Below are 23,272 nucleotides of genomic sequence, written 5' to 3'. Positions count from 1 at the left end.
GAGAAGAAAGAATATATGGATAAATGCTCAGAAGGTAGGGCAAGGACTATTAAAACTCTGAAAGAGCTTGCCTCCGGAACCCCTATGAACCTGGAGAAAGGATGGAAGTTACACAAGCGTTCAGATCTTTTGTTCATAGGGTCACTATGAGTTGCCTATGACTTGATGACACTTAACAACAACAACACAACATCATTTTATAATCCTTGAAAGTCTTACTCCTAACATATTTATAGATAAAAATATTACATCTTTTTATGGACCATCTATATTCATCAAAGCAAAAATCTCAAACTTCATTGCTCAGAAGGCTATTGATAATGAAATATAGAATTTATCATGGCAGGGATTAATTAAACCAGAAAACAAATGTTCTAGCAAAGACATTCTAATTATTTTTTTCTTATTTTTTAAACACTGTTAGTGCCTAAGCAAAATATATCTATAAACAGAATTTACCCAGCAGGAAGTAAACTTAAAAGTCCAGTATAAATTTCTATAGAACAGATTTTTCTTCACTGTCCTCCCTCCACACAGAGAGCCTGGGCTGATGCTCTTATATAGGACGGATCTTAAAGTCTATACTTATTTCCTTGTTATCAAAATTGATAACATTGTGTGCACATATCATGGCTTTTAAAAAAATTGTTTTATAATTGTTTATTTACAAAGTTCATAGAGTTTATATACGTTTGTCTCAACGGACCATTCCACAAATGGTTGAATCTCTAAGATGAATCTTGAGAATAATAAGTTAGTCACAAAAGTTCAAAAGCACTATGATTCCATTTATTTGAAATGAGTAAATACATAAAAATAAAAGAATATTAACTACTATTTAGTGTTACAGGGAAGGGGACGGTGGGGTTTTTCAATTAAGGAGCATTATGCTTATGCAAATTGTAATATGAATGATTGTACAACTTGAGGAACATAATCAATGTAAAAAAATTGTTTATAAAGAAATTGGTAAATTAGTAAGTGATGTGTATTTTTATTCCCCAAAATATACATTAAAAAATATATGTTAAACAATCTTGTTATTGAAAAAAACCTTTCCGTGTTTAAAAAAAAAAGTGTCACTGACTTTATTCAAGAAGTGTTAAGGTTTGAGACATTCACAAACACCAACAAAATGCAAAGAGTCCAAATAAGGTAGGGTGAAACATATCCAACTGATGCCTTACAGATGGTTGTTTTCTGCCAGTACTTTCTATTGGGACTACTCTCATGACACATGTATTCAAATCTGGCAAAAGAAAAGTGTGTATCCTTTCCCAGTTCTAGCTCAGACACTGGAGAACTCAACTTGCTGAGATTCCAGAGATTAGAAAATCCTAGTTTATGCCTACAGAGATACTTACAGCACGTTCCTCCTGTAAAGTTTCCTCATCTTTGTTGTATGTTTCACAAATGTGGGCTTTTGAATACAGAGCAAAGGATATAATAATGCTGAGGAAGTCTCCTTTAGTTTGAATGCAAATGGGCTCTGGACAAAGGTATGAGTTAAGTAACATTGCATTTAGCATTCTTACTGAGTTCCACGTTATCAACTGACTCACTAGTTTTCATCAGAACCTCTAGGACACATGATGCAGTATCTCTTCCCTTCTTGAAAAGCTTTATTTATTACCTTCTCCATAAAGCAGATTCTCTGACAAAAGAAGTAGCTAATGATCAATTTGGCCTCCTGTTATCTTTGGTCTCCCAGTACAATTTTTTTCCATTTGTAATTTAGCCCATATATTAATAAACCAAAAGGAAAAAAATAATTATTGTCCATGGAATATGACTTCTCCCCAAACTGGTTAATTATAAATCTTAGCACTTGACTAAATTCTCAGCGAAGCCTATGAGGATATCCATTTTCATGTGTAAATACTCACGAGGTGCTAACTTAAGTTTGTACTGCGACCTACATTTTTGTAGCTTCCAATGAGTGAATTTAAACCATGAAAATCAGCTTGTAAAAAAGCAGGAAGTTGCTCTGTTATTGGAAAGTAAGCTCTGATAGTGACCTAGCATGATAATGGTCTAGCAAGAGGTCTTCTCATGTCCTTCAACTGTTCTTATAAAATAAAAATGATGCTCTCCTTTAACACTATAGAAATAAGTGCAGCAGAAAAGGGGTTTTCCCTCCATCATTTCTTCCATAATTCATTCATTCTCTCTCCCCCACCTCCCCCCACTGTGGGATTGGTTCTAACTCATGGGGTTGCCATGTATGTCAGAACAGAATGTACTTCATATAGGTTTTGATAGCAGATTTATTATTTTTTTGTGTGTGTGCCCACAGAAATGGATCCCTGGGTCTTTTTTTTCTGAGATGCCTCAGAGTAAATTCAAAAGTTCCAGACTTCTGGCTAGTATCTGAGTGCATTAACTGTTTGCACCATCATGGGGTACAAACCCAACCAGTTCTGCCTCATGGAACTGGTGTTACTTACTCTTCCATGTGTCAGAGTAGAGTTGCACTCCTTTTGGTTTCCAGCGGCTGATTATCAGAAGCATATGATCAAGTTTTCTCTCTGAGATGCCTCTGGGTATAATGGAACTGCATCCTTTCAATTCATAGCCCCACTCAGTAACCATCTGCACTATCAAGAGATACAAGTAGCCATAAGTGAAGCAGCCTATTGACTCCCACTACTGGTATAAATAACAGGCTGCCAATCCAAAGGCATGTGGTTCGAATCCATTAGAGGCTTCATGGGAGAAAGATGGGCAATCTCCCCTTATACAACTTAAAGTTTCTCAAAACTTGCTGGAGAGTCAGTGGTAGGTGAGTTCTGACTCAACAACAAATAGCAGCAACTGGTATAAACCAGCATATGTCCCTTTTAAGAGGGCAAGATACAGAAGACACCTGGAGAAATAAAATCAAGTATAAATTAAATACTTAAGAATCAATTATTTGCCTCATATGTGGACCAGGATTAGGAACTGACAGAAAAGACATAGCAGATATTTTTAGTTATTAAACATATATATGATGACTTTCTGTTTTTAAGTTGAAAAGGAAATTTCAGGTCTACATTCTGCCTTAGTCATCACCACAGGTCAGACTTTCCCTCTGTTGCTCATTATCTCGACATATTTTGAACATTCCTCCTTGAAGCCCAACTGCCCACACTCCTCTCTGATCACAGGCACTCCTGAATAGTTTCTGGATGAACTGAATGAAGGCAGAAGGCCTCTGTAGCACCACAGGAGGATTTCTTCTTCCGAGAAAGTCCCAAGCTGCCATTGTCTTTGCTCAGCCAACTCTGACCCTGTGACTGTTGTCTCTCTTGTCTTAGGTCCGGGCAGAGCATCAGCCGTTGATCTTGTCCCGCCAACTGATACCTGAGCAACTGCTCTTGGGTCTCCTTCCACTTCCCAGTGTTTTGCAGGTACCCTTGCTGAGCAGGAGAGTCTGGACAGCAGGAGTGCCCGTGGGCTGTGATGTTGGCAGTACTGGGAGCACACACAGTGGCCTCTTCTTGGCTGCCACCCTCTTCCTGGGCAACATGGCAGCTAACCTTCCTTCTGGACACTCCATTCAGTGACTGGTGGGGAAGCTGGTTCACCTTGCCCAGCATCACCTTCATCTTCATATCTGAAGAAGTGAGGGGGGATAAAGACATTTAGGTTTTCAACAGCTCATTACACATTTCATGCATGAAATTTACACAATAAAAATGTTCAATGTGTAGTTCTGAAAAGATAGTACTACACAATTGAAGACTGAGTTGTAATACCCAATGTTGTCGTTGTAATGTGCCATTAGGTTGTCTGTAACTCATAGTGACCCTATGTATAACAGCCCTAAACCCTGCTCTATCCTGTGCAATCATACTGTCTCTGACACACCTATCCCCATTACCACAGCCACTGAATCAATCCATCTCATAGAGGGTCTTCCTCTTCTGTGCTGTCTCTCCACCCTCCCAAGCATGACAACCCTCTCCAAGGACTGATCCCTTCTTTCAACATGTCCAAAGTATGTCAGATGAAGCTTCAGAATTCTTGCCTCCAAGGAGCAACCTGTTCTCAACTCTCTCTAGGACAAACCTGTTCATTCCCTAGCAGTCCATGGTATATTCAATACTCTTCTCCAGCACCACAGCTCAAAGACATCAATTCTTCTTCTATAATCCCTAGTTATTGTTCAGCTTTCTGATGCATAGCAAGTAATTACAAAGACTGTAAATTGCCAAATATCTTTGTAAGTACATTTTTTTCTTAATAAGATACAGTATCTGAAGACTATGGTGAAATTTCATACCTAAGGAGCAAAATGCCTTTACCAGTTTTAGTATTTTGGTGATTAATCTAGATGTTTATTAAAACAGATAATTTCTTTCTAGAACCAATGTTTGTTGAGCGTATATTATGTGCCAGATCTTGTTTTACAACAGAGAATACAGAAAGAAACTGTGTATACTCTTATTCCACCCCTAAGAATTACTTCTGAGCATACTTTGGACCTAAAATCGTGTCTTCATCCCAGCTTTCAAAACTCTCTCCCTTCTTTTATTCATCTTGAGAAAATTTTACATCATTCAACTCAGATGAATATATATATGCTTTTATCAAATGATAACCCTTTTTTATAAGTTAAGGAAAATTAAGAACTATTACTATATTAATGATACCCTTACTCATTTATATTCTAATAGGAGTTCTATGAAGTGATAAAACATTAACAATAATTTTACAATAACACATACATAGTTATCCGGAATTACAGCACATCAGGCTCCATTGTCATCTATCATTTAATCTTTGCAACAACTCTGGGGAGTGATATTATCAACCTCCTTTTAGAGGTAGTTCAAATTTTGACACTGAGGCACAGAGGTATTAGGTAACTTCCTCAAGATTATACAGGAAACAGTAAAATATCAAATTCAAAATTTTGGGGACCAGAGTCTGTATCCACACAGTACTGTGGAGTTAAAGATTAAGAAAGGGAATTGAGAAGAATTCATGCTTGTATGTATGCACACATTTGATTGAATACGTATCCAGCAGCTTGCCAGGCATCTGAATGCCATCTTTCAGGTGCCTGGCAGTAGAAAAACATTGAGAACTTCTTCAGGTCACTTAGACGAAGGCCGTAACACCATCATTTACAATTTTCATTCCTGGTGTTCTCCTATTTCACCACTGGAATTATTAATTAACTGCTCTTCTATATTAAATTTGGAAGCAGGAGTAGCATCCACTTCCTAAATAATATGCCTCTGGAAACTCTATGAACTTTGATAAATGTCGATAGTTATAGGGGGGATTCAGACCTTTTGTTCATAGGGTCACTTTGAGTTGTGTTTGATTTGATGACAATCAACAACATATATTAAATGAAGTTTCTAATATATTAACCTGTGTATTACACTCCTTACTCTGTTTATTAAGAACTGTTTTGGCTTTTGTTACACATTCATCTCATCTACATGATATTGCAGAAAACAACACTAGGGAAGAGCATACCAATTTCCTACTTCATTTCAACCTAACAATGAATGGGATGGGAAGTAAAGAAGGGAGACAGTGATGATCTAAACATCATATGCATTTGATGTGGAGTATAAAATGAGATAAAGTCATCATGAGATTTCTGTTGTTTCCACACTCACTAAGCATTCTGTTAAAGCCATGCTTTTCATATTATTTTTCTACTTCTCCACCATAGTTATGCCTAACATGTATCTGCCATGAACATGTAAATTATTTTCCAGCTTACAACTATGAGAGTCTCAGGCTTCCTATGTTCCTTACAGGAGAAGTGACTCCTTCTGGAAGTATTCTCTGATAGCTCACTTGACACTGATTTATGCCTCATTATTTGTGACTTGGGATTTCTCATTTGACCTGTGTAGTAATTTCGTTATTAGTCACATTTTCTTGTGTGACTTTTTTGTTTTCCTCTTAAGACTTTGACTATTTAAGTAAAATAATTTTTTTTTATGCCTCAGCCTTGTCCCCTTGTCCTCTCATTAAGACTAGCCCTATGTCAAACACTGAATTCAGCATCTTCTCCAAAATTATGTAATTTTGGGAACAGGAGTGGCATTCACTTCCTAAACCACATGCCTCTGTAAACTCTATGAACTTGGAGAAATGACAATAGTTAATGGAAAAGCATTCGATCTTTTGTTCATAGAGTCGCTATGAGTTGTGCTCAACTTGACAGCAATCATCAATAACAACAACACAAGGAAAAGGCATACTTTATCAAGAACATCAAATAAGCAAAGACGACCAGTAATAAATTTCCTGGTAGAAGCAATTTAAAAAGGAGGGAATAAAGGCTTATTATCAGTTATATCCCTTGGTAAAACCAATACTACTTCATATACAAGGAATCAAAGACTGTGAGTCACCTATTTTCAATCCATTGAAGAAACTATGGTATCTTTATTTTAAGAGACTGACATTCAAAATCTATTCCTTCTTGTTCTTCAAGTCTACATCTAGTCATTAAAGACTAACAAGGGTTGCGAGCCTTTGCAGACCCAAAACCATTTAAGAATCTCCCCATGAATTATTTACATGGCCGCTCCAATCAGCAACATACCTGACAGACTTCCCAGCAGAAATGAAAGTTCACTGTGTAAAGGTGCCCAGGAAGGCTGGCCACCTCCCACTGTGAGGCTATAGACAGAACTAAGTCAGCACACATTATATGTCAGTGCCGACTTCAGAAAGAATCAGCTCCTTTGATCTGGGACCTCCACAAGAAGCTTAGATCTCAGACAAATTAGATAAAAAATGAATTTATAGTAGATATGTGTCCTAAGGCATTCAGCTGAATGTTTGGGTTTTAGGGGAGGAAAGAGAGAGCATCAAAACATCTGAACTGGCATGCTTCCATTCCACCTCTGTCTGATGAGTCCCCATTAAGATGGAAAAGTGGGATTACAAACTGCCCCTCCCTGTACTTTAGAAGAAGGAGGAATCAAATAACCACAGGTAGGTTTGACCAAATTTTAGGAAGACTGTGGTAAAACATGGAAGCACAGATTTCTTCTTTACAAAAAGGTGAGTTTATTGGTTGCTTTTGGGATTTAGCAACAAACAACCAGCGGTAGTTTTCTATGCTCATTGATGATTGTTGGCCTCAAGTGCTTTCTCAGGAAAAGAATGTGGGCTATGCTGCCACACACACACACACACACACACACACACACACACACACACACACACATTGCCTTTTCCTGGCATCAGGGACATTAACAATGAATCCTGCTGCTTACAACCACACTGTTTCACTGTTAGTACTTTCTCAATCCAGACTCTTTGACCTGCAGTAAGAATTCAACACAACTGCATTTACTATTGACAAGTCAGCATCTACTCATATCTGAGCCTCCACTGGCTTCCAGGGGTGTAAATAGCACTTGTGGAGATGACTCATCTTTCTCTTGTGGAGCCACTGTTGACGGTGAACTATCAGTGAGGTGTGGCCTTTTGACAGCAGCATGACTTCCAATGGAGCAGGCCACCAGAGTCCCATGAATTAAGAACCAGATGACTTGCTTTCACAACTACACCAAAGGACAACTCAGTTGCCCTCCAGCCATTCATGACTCGAGTCATAGGACAGCTGTGCAGAGTTTTTGATGATGATGACCTTTTGGAAGTAGAGTCTCAGACTTTTCTTCTAAGGCACCTCTGGGTGGACTTAAACCATCATTCGTTAGGACAGAAGTTAAGACTTAACCATTTACACTATCTAAGTATCCAAATTCACCTCAGAAAGCTCAATATAATTGCCTGGGCACCTAAGCCTAAATAAGGTATGAAGTAGAGAAGTGGATGTCAGATGATTAAATATAAAGAAAGTTAATCTGCCTTGGTTCCTCATTTGTCACTAGGGGGGATAGCCTTGCCCATATACTGAATATATATAAAATATTAATAACCAGCCTGGTAAAACAGAAAAATAATTCAATAGATTAACACATAACTACAGTGAAGGGCTTAAACAAGGCAGAGACTGGGTAAGGTTCTAATATACGATTCAAAGCAGTCACTGAGAGTCATGGTCAACTCAATAGCATCTAACAACTGATTGTGGCCTGTTTATGTAGATTCTTTTATTCAGTAAATAAACTTTTTCATAGCTTGTTTATTGTTGTTGTTAGGTGACATGGAGTTGAGTATGACCCATAACAATCCTAGGAACAACCCATCTGAAACCTATTCTATCCTGTGCCATCCTCACACTTTCTGACACATTAGAGCCCATTGCAGCAGTCACCACATCAATCCACTTGGCCTAGGGTCATCCTCTCCTTTGTTGACCATCAGTCTTTCCAAACATCACATCCCTCTCCAAGGAATTGCCCCTGAAAGAGACATGCCTGAAGTATGAAAGACAAAGCTTTATCATCTTTGCCTTCAAGGAGCACTCTGGTTACACCTTCCCTAAGATATATCTGTTTGTTCTTTTGACAGTCCATGGATATTAAGTACCCTTTCCCAACACCTTAGTACCTTTCTCCAACACCCTAATTCAAAGGCATCATTTTTTCTGTCTTGGTTATTAATTGTCCAGCTTTCTGAAGCATAGAAAGTGATGGGAACAACCATAGACACCCTAGTCTTCAAACTGGCATTATTATTCCTCAATAATTTGGAGAAGTCCCTGACAGTAGACTTTCCCAGTGCAATACATCTGTTAATTTCCTGAGTACTTGGAAATAAGAAAGTTGATTATGGATGCAAGTAAGATGAAATTGTTGAAAGTTTCAATCTTTTCTCCATCTATCATGATATTGCCTGTCACGATCAGTCCAGTGGTAAGAATTTTTGTTTTCTTGAGGTTGAAAGCAATCCATATTGAAGGCTGTATTATTTGATCTTCTGCAACAAGTGCTTCAAGTCCTCCTCACTTTCAGCAAGCAATATAGTGTCATCTGAAAAACACAGGTTATTGTTGAGTCTTCCTCCAATCTTGATGCCACATTCTTCTTCATAGAGTTTGGTTTCTTGAATAATTTGATCAGAATACATATTGAATAGGTGTGCAGAGAGAATACAACCCTGATGCACACCTTCTTAATTTTAAACCATATAGTGTTCCCTTGTTCTGTTCACACAAGAGACTCTTGGTTTAGGTATAGGTTTCACACAGCACAATTAAGTGTTCTGAGATTCCCATTCTTCTCAATGTTAACCATAACTTGTTATGATCCCCACAGTCAAATACCTTCGCTTAATCAATGAAAAAAAGATAAACATTATTCTGGTGTTCTTTACTTTTGACCAAGATGCACGCGACATCAGCAATGATATCCCTGGGGCATGGCCTCTTCTAAATCCTGCTTGAACTTCTGGCAGTCCCTTATCTAGATATTGTTTTACCCATTTTTAAAATGATCTTTACCAGTATTTTTCTTGCATGCAATATTAATTACATTTTCTTATTTCCACATTCTGTTGGATCACCTTTCTTGAGAATGGGAACAATTCAGAATGGACCTCTTCCAGTCTATTGGCCAGACATCTGTCTTCCAAATTTCCTCGTATAGAGTGGTGAGCACATCCAGGGCTGCATCTATTAACTGAAACAAGTCAGTTGGTGTCCCATTGATTCCTGGGGCCTTTTTTTCTTTTCCCCTCTTTTTTGCCAGTGTCTTCAGTGCAGCTTTTATTTCCTCCTTCATTATTTTTGGCTCCTGATCATATGGTACTTCCTCAAATTTTTTAGTGTCAGGTCAGTTCTTTTTCGTATAGTGACTCTATGCATTCCCTCCATCTTTTTCTTTTTTTTTTTATCCCCAGTCATTCACTGTTGCACTTTTCTCCCTATCCACCTTCTCCCTCCAATTCACTCTTCTCCTTGAAAATCAAAAGAAAAACTCCTTCATTGTTATGCAATCCCTCCCCCCAAGTCCACTCTACTATGCAGCTTTCACTCTGGACTTGCGTAATATAAAGAATACCCATTCATATATCACTTTTAAACAGTTCTCTTTTCTGTCTTCTCTCAACCCTGATGTCAGTCCCGTTTTAAAACAGTAGCCCTGTGCAATATTTGTCCTTTTGTGACTGAGATATTTCACTCATCATAATGTCCTCCAGGGTCATCTATTTAGCATAATATTTCATGAGTATACCAGAGATTGTCCATTCATTCGTTTGTTGATGGGCACTTGGATTGTTTCTAGCTCTTTGCTATTGTGAACAAAGTCACAATAAACATGGGTGTGCATTTATCTGCTTGGGTGTCAGTAATGGTTTCTTTAGGGTAATTTCCCAGTAGTGGAATTGCTGGGTCAAATGGAATTTCTATTTGTACCTTTCTGAGAAAGCGCCATACAGACTTCCATAGTGGCTGCACCATTTTACACTCCCACCAACAGTGAATAAGGGTTCCAGTTTCTCCACAACCTCACCAGCATTTGATGTTCTGTTAAATTTTGCTATTCTTACTGGGATGAGATGATATCATAAACATTTAATTCTTAATACTTTTAAAATAACAGCAACTTTTACAATTTTGAAAATGAAGAAAAATCTGTAAAGCAATTTGGCACATTTCCCCCAGAAGCTTTACTAATATTCTTCTGGTTTAAGAAGTCCCAGGGTTTATATTGTTTGTGAATATTTTCTACCTAGCAGAGATTGTGTAGCTCCCCTTTGGCCCGAGTACACCTACATGTCCTCCCACACCAGCAGGCTGCCACAGTCCTGCCGGCAGTGGCTTTGGACCTAGCTTCTCTCTGAAGACCTCTCTGTCTATGGTCCACTCTCTCAGTTGTATCTCTGAAATCACATCCCAGAGAATGAGGGTGCCACTCAGCAGTCCTGTCCTTACAGATGCCAGAGCTGGGGTGTGGGCATCACACTCTTTTTTAAAAAATTATTATACTAGTTTATTTACAAAAATCAAACACACTATTTTTCAGACTAGATTCTTCCAATTTTTCTCAACTCCCCCTTCAAATTGTACAACCCCATGATTAATCCACCCCTCCCCATGCCTCCACACATCTTCATCCTTCTGCTTCCACCCCTCCTTGGATCCTCATACCCATTCTATAATAACAGTTTTATATAATATTTATCCTTGTGAGACTGAGTCAGTTCACTCAGCATAATGCTTTCCAGTACCTCCCAAACTAAGTAATAATTTACAAAATCATTGCTACTGTATGAATGTACCATAATTTCTCAATCCATTCAATGGTGGTTGAACATCTGGTTTGCTTCCATGTTCTTGTGATAGTGAATAATGCTTCTATGAACATTGGTGTACAAGTGTCCAGTTATGACTCAATTCTCATTTACTCAGGGTATATTCCAAACAGTGGAATAGCTGAGTTATATGGAATTTCTATGTTTAGGTTTTTTAGGAAGCATCAAATTGACTTCCAGAATGGTTATACAATTTTACAATCAGACCAACAATTTATAAGAGCTTCTATCTTGCCACATCCTCTCCAACATTTATTACTTGCTATTCTGTTAAACTTTGTCACTGTTACTGGAGTGAGATGGTATATCATTGTGGTTTTCATGTGCATCTTTCTTATTGCCTGTGTTTTGAGCATTTCTTTACCTATCTATTGGCCATTTGTGTATCTTCCTCTGTGAAAATTCTTTCCATGTCTTTTGCCCATCTTGTATTGGGTTATCAGTCATTTTCTTGTAGGGTCCCAGGAGTATTCTGTAAACTTTTTATGAGACTCTTGTCTGAGATGGCATTACCAAATGTTTTTTTCCCAGTCAGTAGGTTTTATTTTCACCCTGTTGGAAAAAGGTTTTGATGTGCACAGGGATTTAATCTTTAGAAGATCCCCTTCATCAATTTTATCCTCTTTAGATTGTGCATTTTTGGTTGTATTTGGCAGTCTCTTTATATCATGGACTAGACCTTCTAAGCCTGATCCCAGTTTGTCTCTTATGAACTTTATGGTTTTGGGCTTTACTCCCAGGTCTCTGATCCACCTTGAGTTGATTTTTGTGTAGAATTGAACAACAAATTTAAACCTTGAGTGGCAATATCAAAATATGTTATGGACAATATGTTGACTGACTAGAAGCACCAAAAGAAGATGAAGGTCCAGTTTTGCTAGTCCCTCTTCATTCAGTTCTTTCAGCTTGAGAAATGCAAAACTAATTCTCCCATTACAGCTCTCTGCACATTCCACTATAATACCTTGCTTTGTCTTCTCAAGCTGCCCTTTGAAATCTGTTCAGCTCTTTTATTTTGGCATATTTTCTCTTTGTTTTGGTTTCTCAAACTCTAGAGCAATTTTTAGTCTTTTCTAATATTCAGTTTGGTGGTTTTTTGGTTGTTTTCTTTCTCCTCTGTTTTTGAAATAATCTTCTCTCTTTAAGAATGATATCCCTGATGTCATCCCACAACTCATCTAGTCTTGTTGGTTTTCAATGCTTCAAATTTAATCTTTTTTAAAAAAAAATACTAGTTTATTTACAAACTATGAATACATTATTTTAGAGAACAGATTCTTCTAATTCCCCTCACCCCTGATATCCAATTGTACAACTCCATGATTAGTCTCCTCCTCCCCCTGCACATCCTCATCCTTCTGTTTCTACTCACACCCCCGCCCTTGGATCCTTATACTCATTTTACAATAATGGTTTTATATTTGTCCTTGTGGGACAAACATTGACTTAGTTCACTCAGAAAAATGTTCTCCAGTTATTTTGAAATTCAAGAAGAAAAGATTTATGATTATGTTTTGCTCTTGTTGACTTGTTTTAATTTTTTTTTAGCCTCAATTTGAACTTTCAGTTGATTAATTGATGGCCTGACAGACAGTCCAACCCTGATCTAGTTGTGGCTGCTGATATTATCTCTAATAATTCCCTCACAGATGCAGTCACTCTAATTCCTATGCAGTCCATCACATGAAGTCCATGTGTAAAGTTGTTGTTGTGGGTTTTTTCAAAGGTATTTGTAACGAGTAAATAATTGAAAATTAAAAGTTTGATAATTCTTCTTTCTAGTTTCATTTCTGTGACCAAGTCCATACTTTCTGACACTATCCATTCTTTATCGTTTCAACTTTTGCACTTAGGTCACCAAGTATCATTAACACATCTTGATAACATGTTTGATCAATTTTTCACTGTAAGATTTGGTAAAAATTTTCACTTTTTTCCTTTGTATGGCTCTAGATGTAGGAGAATAGATTTGAACAGATTTTCCTTTTGTGTATATGGATAATATCCTATCACTCACAACATTGTATTTCAGGATAATACTTGAAATTGACTTTTTTACTATGAATGCAACACCACTCTTTTTCTGTTTTTGTTTTTGTGTTGTCTGTTTTTCATTCCTAGCCTAGTATTTCATTCATAGCCTAGTATTACCACGTGATCTCAGGTTTAGAATGTCAATGTTAATGTGTTAATCTTATTTTTCACAATTTCTAGTTTTCCAATATCCAAGCTTTGTTACATTCCATTATTAAGGAATGGTTGCCACCATTTTTCCTCATTTTTATTGACTTCCAATCTGGGCTTTACTTATAATACTATATTTATATCCTCTACTGTTCATAAAGTTTTCTGAGGCCTGTTATTTTAGAACTGGATGATCAATTGTGCTTCTTATTCTGTCTAATCTTGGAGCTCTATAAAAATCTGTCCACCATGGGAAACCTTTATGTCATTTCACAGATCAGTGGCATAGCTTTCAGCATCATAGCAACTCACAAGTTACTTCAGTACAGCAAACTTATAGACAAGTGCTGTACCTATTAAAATATTGTATTCCCCAAATGCAACAAACTAACTATTTAGTTTGTACTCCTAATAGCAAAAAACTTCACATGAGGCCCAAGGGGGACAGGTCCCAAAGCCCAACCGTTTATCACAAAGGCCCACCTGCCAGGTCCTAATTGGTTTAAATAAGAGGCTCCCGACCCACAACTGACTGTTAATCAAATAAAAAGCCCTGCAATCTAGATCCCAATTGCTTTACATAAAAGGCTCCCAGGTCCCAACCAAATGTTAATCACAAAGTTTTTTAATAAGTAATATATGTGTGGAAGGACTTGGAGATTAGACAAAATAAAGTAAAAAATTTATTTTGAAAATACTATATAACATGGAAGAGGTTAGAGAGCATTATATTGAGTAAACTAATTCAGGTGCGTAAGAACAAATAATGTATAAAACCATTATAGTGAAAACAGAAGGATAACTCATAAGAGGTGTATGTATGTCCAAAGAAGAGAAGAGAAGGGACAGGGAGGCTAGGAAGAGGGGGAAGGGGAGAAATCAGAGGGTCACAGAGTTTGATGAGTAGAGAAAGGAGGTGAACAAAAAAAACCCAAAGCATTGTACATGAATGAAACACAATATTAACAAATTACTGTATACAAAACAATAATATTTTTTTAAAATATTAATAAAAATAGTGATTTTTGTTCCAAATCAAAGTAAACTTCCATCACAATAACCCTTGGACTATGCCAACAGAGTTACATTTCTATTTTCACATTATATCATAAATGGTTTTAATTTCAATGAATCTGTCATTTTACATGAGTGGAGGTATCTCAGTAAATTCTCTTCTCCAAATGCATTATGCTTATGTCTTAATCATACTACAAGCTAGTAAGGGCCCAGGAAACAGCTATCTTACCTCTGGATAACTACCCTAGAAAGGCTTAAAATGTTATTAATTTCAGGAAAAATGCTTACTAATATTTATAGGTAGGTAAGATCTAATTATATTTCTGAAGTCATTCTAGGAGATTCACCTTTATATTACAAAGACAAGGGTTTCTCAGCCTGGCCTGGGTAATCTTTGGTGCTGGGGACTATCCTGTACATTGTAAGGTAGTGTCTGATGCCAGTAGCAAATTGTGTCCAAAACTATGACAACCAAAATAGTCCACAGATATTGCCAAACATCTTCTGAGATCAGTGGCCAAGTTTCCCAGTGAGCCTGGGATAAAATTCCTGGGACACAGGACTTTCCACTTTAAAAGCAGGAGAGTTCCAGGCAAACTAGAATAAGTAGGTCACCCAACCTTGAGGCAAAATAGCACAGCTACCTCTTGTGTTAGTTTCCTATGTGTGTGTATGCTACTTATGTGGCCATGTTATATGTGAAAAATACAGTAAAGAACTCCAAAGACTACATGTTGGCCTTATGGTCACAGCCACGCATAGGCATGCATTGAGTATTCTTGTAACTCAATGAGTGAGATCCTCATTCTTATTGGAGTCAGCAGAATTTGAAGGAAAGGAGCATTTCAGCTGATGCTTAAAAGTCTGAAGAGATTTCAACATGTGAAAACAAGAAATCCAGTTAGAAGACACTGTGAAGTCAATCAGCAGAAAGGACAACAGGTAAGTCCAAGGAGGATGTTGTTGTTGTTGTTACAAGATGTCAAGTTGGAACAGACTCATAGCAGACCCTTCAGTGGATTTTCAAGGCATTAAAACCCATGGGAGAAGTCAACTCATCTTTCTCCCACAGAGCTGCTAGTGAATTTGAACCACATGGCTTTGGTTTAGTCACACAGCTTCTTACCAGGTCCATCCAAGAAGGAGTGAGCTAATATGCTAACTGTAAAAAGGGTTCGCTGGATGAAATCCAAGATGATAAATACAAGACAGAACCAGACAATGAGGACTTGAGCCTAAAATAATGAAAAAACTACTGGAATAGTTTTGTGCTCTTCACTTAAATTAACTTTTTAATTTGGAACAACTCCTTCCATTGTAGGTGATATTATTATATATATAATATTATTATTAATATAATGTTATAATTATATTATTATGGAAATTTTACTGATAAAGAAACTAAGGGACACCCAGGAGTTAGTTGACTTCATTGAAGTCACAAACAAGTCTTACTCCTGACTTCCATGTTTTCAACCACCACTCACTTACCTCTCTCCAACTGACAATGAAAATTCATTAAATCTTAGCAGTGACATAACCAGGGAGAATGACTCAGATGGATCTATATGTCAATAATCCTGGTAAGAAAAAGTATGTGGACCATCGATCTGCCTTTCCTTCTCTCTACAGCTCATGCCTTCTGCTGTATCATGTAATACAGAGAGGAAAAGAGGCAGAAACACTGTATAAGGTGAGTTTGCAGTTGGAATCTACTGGACAGTGGTCATTCTCAGTTTCATGGGCTAAGTAAGCTTAGTGCTATGGCAGTGCTTAGTGAAAGCAAAACTCTCCTGAAAGAAAGAGCCAATCACTTTATCAGCCAATGTTGAAAGTTTAAAAACACAGAGGGGAAAGAGAAAAGTCTTGTGGAAATGAGGAATAACATCAAATTTATTTAAAGCTAGCAATAATTAGTTGCTTTGTAGCTGGTAATAAGTTCTGAAGAAAAGTATGAAATGCCTTATTACTAGCCTTGGAAACGAAGCTCTCAAGATTTGGACAAAGCTTAGACAATAAGGAAACAAATATACGATTCTCAGGGGAAGTTTCTGATAACACATTTCTCTATTTTTAACTTGGATATCCTAATAAAATGCTCTCTTTAATGCTGCCATCTCTTAAGCTGAGGTTCTTCCACCAAAGCCTTGTCCCCTTTGTCTCATTCCTGATAATTTATTAATAAGCTACCACATAAAAAATGGTCCTTAATAAAACACCCGAGCTTTGTGGACTGTTTAATGTAGTTAATTTAAGTGGGCAACAGAGATTCATGTAGATGGCCATATTAGATTAGTGGAGAGATTAGCATCACTCCAACCTTCTGCCAAAGAATGCAGCTACATATGCTGCTCTTCACAGGGCTAGGTTTAGGCAAGAGTTTTCAAACACTTGTCCTGAATTTATATGCAGTGGAACAGACAGGAGACTTGTAGAAAACCAAATGAAAATAACTTTAGATGGAATCTAGCATCTGTCCCAGGCTACTTCTCTGTTTCCTTTCTTTACACACAAATTGCTACCACCACTTCTCTCTGTTTCCTTTCTTTACACACAAATTGCTACCATCTAACATAAGTGCAAGAACCAGTGTGACTGGCTAATTTGTTGAGAAAAAATATCTTCCATTAAAACATATATGAATTTCATTTCCTCCATGGAAAACACAATCAATCAATCTCTCTTTCTCTCTCTCGCCCCATCTCCCTCTCCCTCTCCCTTTCTCTCTCTCCCACCTTCCCTCCATCTCTCTCTCTCTCTCTCTCTCTCTCACACACACACACACACACACACACACACACACACACGCTTAGCCAAGTATCTAGAGCCCTAATGATTAGTAATAATCACATGCTCTGAACCAATAAATTTGGGTGTTCTTTTTCAAGCAGAAAAACACTATGAACTTTCATTTTTACTTAGATGAGGGGGAAAGGAGTACTCTTGTCATGACAGCATATGTTTCACAATGTTTGAATCCATGAAAATTATGTGGATATTCTTCATCTGTCATTTCATACTTAGAAAAGTCATTCAATATTCAGACCCATCAGCCTCTTGTTTTCTGTATCGTCGGTAAGACACGGAAAAAGCACTGGTTTGAGGCAAATGCTTATCTTTCCTGTGACTGGCACTGGTCCTTGTCGCTAAGGCAGTTTAAGAGCAGGCCAAATAAGATCACCTGGTACAGTGCACAAATTAGTCAAAGAATACATTTGGCTTAAAGAAATACACCTGAATAACAAAACAGAGCTTAAAATGCCTACCCATTTTCTCGAGGGTTTTATATTCAATGACATTTTCAGAATTGGTATTTGGCAAAGTATACCCTGTTCTTTTCCACATATAATAATGTTGCCAAATTGGCAGGATTGCAACAGCTAAAGGAAAGATTATATGCCTATATTTTATTTTCCCCTTCTTTCTGCAACAAAATCACATGTTAAACCAATAATCTTCTACTGAGGAAAAATTACAACATCACCTTGACTAATTGGTAATAACAGAGCAAATCAGCTAGGCTTGCATATTTCTGTGCTGGGGTATAATTTCCTTGAGAAGAAGTGACAAGAAATCAAGATGAGATTTTAAACTAGATTGCTTCAGAAACTGACAGCCCATGGTAAAGGGAGGCTATAGCTCACCCACCACAGGCGTCTCCTGCAGGAATCAGTCCGTTACACAAACCTACCTTCTCCCATCACTCGACCTTCTGTTCCAGCTTCTACTTGTTTTCCTTGCTGTTTAGGTGATGCATGAATATGATTCCTCTGATTGTTAGTCTGAGCTTCAGAAATCCCTTCAGTTTTTGTTTCTGAATTAATGAGGGGAAGAAAAAAAGAACTCATTTTTTTTGTTTGTTACTATAGAAAAAAAATCATTTCTTTAGTGTGCCCTAAACGTTAAGATATTTCCTTTTTACCTCCCTCAAGATAGCATCGATATGCAAGCAGTAGAATGCAATATTTACAGGTTAAGCAACAACAACAAATCCCAGATACCCAGCACCAATCTCAAGATATAAAACCATGCTGTTCAATAAACATGTGGCTAATGAATCTTGAAATGTAGAGAGTTCAAATTGAGATGAGTCATAAATATAAAATACATTTGTGATTTGAAAATGTAAGGAGAATAATCTAAAATATCTAACATTTTCATTCTGATTATCTGTAGAGATGATATATTTTCTTATATTGAGTTAAATGTTTACTAGAAAATTAAATTAATGGCTCCTATTTTTTTAGCATACATTTTTCTTCTGTTAGTGCTGCAATGGTACATTCCTAATACTTTTTTTAACTTTTACACTTCCTAACACTCCGTCTCACAGAAAGTTTTAAAGACCCTTGTGAAGACACATGGAACTGTCATGTATATCCACTGAGCTCCTCACTGTTAACTGCAAAACTAGAGTGTGACATCAAAACCAGATTTATATTACATGAAGATCCATGTTAACATTAACAAAAGTGATGTTTTAAAAAAATATGTAAACAATTAGAAAATACTCAAAACAGTATTTCCCAACTGATGTACTTTTTCAAAATCACGCATGGGTAAAAAGCTATTCAAAATGTGAGATCTCACTCTTGTTGCCATCAAGTCGGAGCTGACCTCTTTTACCACAGAGAATACAACCAAAACAACATATTTCAACAGATTGAATTTAGAACCTGCTAAGAGACTCCAGCTGACATCTGTTTAGTCAAAAGAAAATAATTATATAAATGTATAATAAATATGCTGCTTTTTAAAAGTAAATTAGTAAGAAAATAACATAAAAGTCTATCTTAACTTCTAATTTGGAAATACTGATTGAATTTGTAATACATAAATCCAAAACCAAGTTGAAGCCTGGTGATTAAGAAAGAGTACCTAAAAAGTGTAAGATACAAGTTTGCAAACTTCTAACATAGATAAACATGAATCTATGACTCATTTTATTTAAGTCAAGGGATGGAAAGGAAGTCACTGCTTAGCTCTGAAGTTTTCTCATTTGGCTACACTCCTTTAAAGCCAAAAAGCGTTTTACCTTGATTTTGAAGCAATGTAGACTAAAATTCAGGGAGTCTAGCTCAGAGCTCCATTATACCACTAACTCATGTTTTGACCCCAGGCAGTACATAGAATATTTCTAAGTACCATATTTCCATTTGCAAATTAAGAAGGTACTGTCTTAGGTCCTTTACAGTTTATTTTGTGACTGTTCTAAAAGAACACACATATTTCTGATAGTGGTTATTAATTTGGCCTATGGCAGATGAGATTAGGGTCCAATATTTTTGAGAATGTCAAAGTTACAAGTAAAACAAGAATCATGAATTAAAAATGGTGTAACAGCAGAAAGATTTCAAACTAGCTTTTCACTCTTTTAAAAAATTATTAGATGGAAAAAAAGAGAACCCGATCTTTTCTTCCTAGAGATTATGATATTGAAAAGACAGGGCATAAATAATTTTTCATAAGTGTCAACTTTATGCATATTAACACCTTAGGATGTTATAAATTTGGAGGATGGGAGTGGTAAACTTTGCTAATTCTAAAGCAATAATTATTTACTCAGTAAAATCCATACCTAGATTAAGAGGCTCTTCTGTGAACAGGATAAGAAAATACTACATGGTTTAATTAAGAAATGTATGTGTCATGTTGTATCCCCTCAATCTGTATGCTTAGCAAATTATTTGAGAAGTGGGACTCTATAAGCAAGAATGTGGCATCAGTATCAAAGATGGAGTCATCAATAACCTATATTATGCAGATAATACAACTTTGCTTGTTAAAAGTGAGGAGGACTTGGAACACATGCTGCAGAAGATCAAAGAATATAGCCTTCAATAGGGATTGCATCTCAATGTCAAGAAAACAAATATTCTCATCACTGGACCAATAGGTAACATCATGATAGATGGAGGAAAGATTGAAACTGTCAAAGACTTCATCTTACTTGGATCCACAATCACCTCCCTTAGTACTTGCAGACAGGAGGATACATTGCACTGGGAAAGTTTGCAGTCAAATACCTCTCCAAATTATGGAGGAGAAATGAAGTCAGTTTGAAGTCTAAGGTGTACTCGATTCAAGCCATTGTCTTTGCAATCACTTGCTATATGCAACTGACAGCTGGACAATGAATAAGAGTGGCAAAAACTAATTTGGGCTGAGGTTTTGGAGAAGATAACTGAATATTCCCTGGATTGCAAAAAGAACAAAAAAACTGTGTCTTAGAGAAAATGTAGCAAGAGTGCTCCTTGGAGTAAAAGATGACAATGGTTCATCTCACAAACTTAGCATGTTGCAAGGAGAGGTTATTCCTTGGAAAGAATAATCATGCTTGGAAAGGAAGAGGATGAGTAAAAGAGAGGAAGACCTTCAACAGGATGAATTCACACAGTGACTTTGGCAGTGAGTTCAAGTATGTCAGAAATGGTGAGGATAGCACAAAAAGGACAAGATTCAGATCTGTTGTCTATAGGGTTGCTATGGGATGTGTTCACTAGGTTGAGCCAAAAAAATCTGGAGGACAGCGACCTGGCTAATTGACTGCATGAGATCCATATTTATTACCGCTGCTTAAAATGGTGATCCAACAGAATGCAGAATTTGTTCAATAATACTAGTCCTGTACCATCGACAGAGAACTGCCAGAAATTAAACCTGGGTTTAGAAGAGGCCATGCTACTAGAGATAATACTGATGATTTAACATGGCTGATGGCTGAAAAAAGAAAGTATCAGGTCTTTTGTGCTTTATAGACTATGCAAAGGCATGTGGCTATGTGGATCACAACAAATGTGTGGCTAACATTGAGAAGAATAGGAATCCCAGAACACCTGATTGTGTCCATGTGAAACCTAGACCAAGATCAGGAAGCTTCTGTCCTAAGAGAGCCAGGGAACCCTTCATGTTTCAAAGCCAAGATAGGATAGTGTATTATTTCTCTGTACCTTTCAATCTATATGTAAAACAAATCATTCCAGAGGCTAGACTTTATGAAGAAGAATGTAAAATCAGTATTTGAGGAAAACTCATCAACAACCTGCATTATGCAGATGACACAACCTTGCTTGCTGAAACTGAGAAGGACTGAAGCATCTGCAGCAGAAGGTAAAAGATTGGAGCCTTCAATACAGATTGCATCTCAACGTCAGGAAAACAAAGATCTTCACTGCTAGGTCAATGTAGTATTGTAGTAGAGAAAGGATTGAGGTTGTTAATAATTTCATCTAGCTTGGATCCACAATAAAAACTCTCAGCACCAGCAGTCAGAAAATAAAAAGATGCTTTGCATTAAGAAAATCTGCCCTCAGGAATCTCTCCAGAGTGCAAACAAGTAAATCCAGGCTGGGCAATGAATAGGGGTAATAGAAGAATTGATGCCTTTAAGTCGTGATGCTGGAGAAGAGTATTGCACATAGTATGGACTGCTAAGAGAAAAATAGAGAGAGGGTCCTGGTGAAGATAAAACTAAATTTCTTCTTGGGAATGTGATCAGGAGGGACCAGGTTTTAGATAAGGACATCATGCTTGAAAGTGTAGATGGTCAAAGCAGAAGGGAAAGACCCTGGATAAAATGGATTGACATAGTAACTGTGTCAAAGGGATCAGGTGAGGTTAGCACAGGATAAGGCAAGGTTCATTGGGCTGCTATGGGTCACAATCAACTAGGTGCCATGTAACAACAACAACAATGGGTGGTATTAAACTTGACAGCACATAACAACTACAGCACAAAGTAATAAATGCCTATTATAGTTGTTGTTGTTATGTGCCTGTCATGTGTTGTCAGATTCCCTGTAACTCATAGCAACCCTATGTACAAAAGCTCTGAAGCCTGCCCTGTCCTGAGCCAGTCTTACTGACTCCAACACACCTACTCCCATATCCCTAGTTACACTGGGGTCTTCCTCTTTTGTCCTGTCCTCTCCACACTTCCAAGCATAATATTCTCCAAAGATCAGTTCCTTTTGGACATGACCAAAGGATGTGAGATGGAGCTTCAGAATTCTAGCCTTCAAGGAAAAACTTGGTTTCACCCTCTTTAAGACTTACCTATTTGTTTTCTTGGCAGCACCACAACTCAAAGGCAGTGATTCTTCTTCTGTCATCCTTAGTCGTTGTCTAGATCTCTTATGCATAGTAAGTAAATGCAAAGACTATGGCCTAGATCAGGCACACCTTAGTCTCTAGACTACCACTGTTGATTCCTAGTACTCTGGAAAGGTCCCTCACAGCATATTTACTTAATGAAATTCACCTTTGATTTCCTGACTGCTGGTGCCCAAAATGTTGATTGTGGAGCCAAACAAGCTATAACTGTTAATGACCTCAATCTCTTCTCAATCCATGAGGGCGCTGTCAATTGGCCCATTGGTGAGAATCTTTGTCTTCTTGATAATGAGCTTCAATCCATATTGAAGATTACTGTCCTTGACCTTCTGCAGCAAGCAATTCAGGTCCTCTTCAGTTTCAGCAAGCAAGGTTGTATCTTCTACATAATATCGGTTGTCAATGAGTCTTCCTCCAATTCTGTTGCCACTTTCCTCCTCATAAAAACCTGCCCCCGAGATTATCTGTTCTGCATGTAGACTGAAAGGTTATGGAGACTTTCAGAAGTTATAAAAATACAGAAAACTATATGTAGCATAAAAATTCAAGACTTGAGTTGTAAGACTTAAGAATGCTATTGGCAGAAGAGTAAATGATCCAGGAAGCATTAAAAGAATATGGAAGAAATATACAGAGTTACTGTATCAAAAAAAATTGGCTAACAGTTAAGAGGAGTAGATTAAGACAGACTAGGAAGAAGGATTGGCCACCCACTTCTGAAATAGCAGGCCTCTGAAAACCCTATGCACAACAGAACACACGCAGACTA

General features: G+C 37.3%; 1 protein-coding gene across 1 annotated transcript in view; it reads right to left on the bottom strand.

Annotated features, from left to right (window-relative positions):
* Positions 1 to 3,143: 3,143 nt before the first annotated feature.
* PKHD1 (polycystic kidney and hepatic disease 1 (autosomal recessive)) overlaps positions 3,144 to 23,272 on the bottom strand; it is an 866,042-nt gene continuing 845,913 nt past the window's right edge. Inside the window, exons 64-65 of the mRNA XM_006882114.1 lie at positions 18,083 to 18,205; positions 3,144 to 3,598 (exon numbers count right to left, since the gene is read on the bottom strand). Coding sequence (XP_006882176.1) covers positions 3,144 to 3,598; positions 18,083 to 18,205 — 578 coding nt within the window. The remainder of the gene's footprint in view (positions 3,599 to 18,082; positions 18,206 to 23,272) is intronic.

Source organism: Elephantulus edwardii, unplaced genomic scaffold (assembly GCF_000299155.1).
Source record: "Elephantulus edwardii isolate Elephantulus edwardi_28Jun2011 unplaced genomic scaffold, EleEdw1.0 scaffold00017, whole genome shotgun sequence".
Classification (NCBI taxonomy): domain Eukaryota; kingdom Metazoa; phylum Chordata; class Mammalia; order Macroscelidea; family Macroscelididae; genus Elephantulus; species Elephantulus edwardii.
Note: the sequence above shows the minus strand (reverse complement) of the source record. Positions and strands in the feature narration are given on the sequence as shown.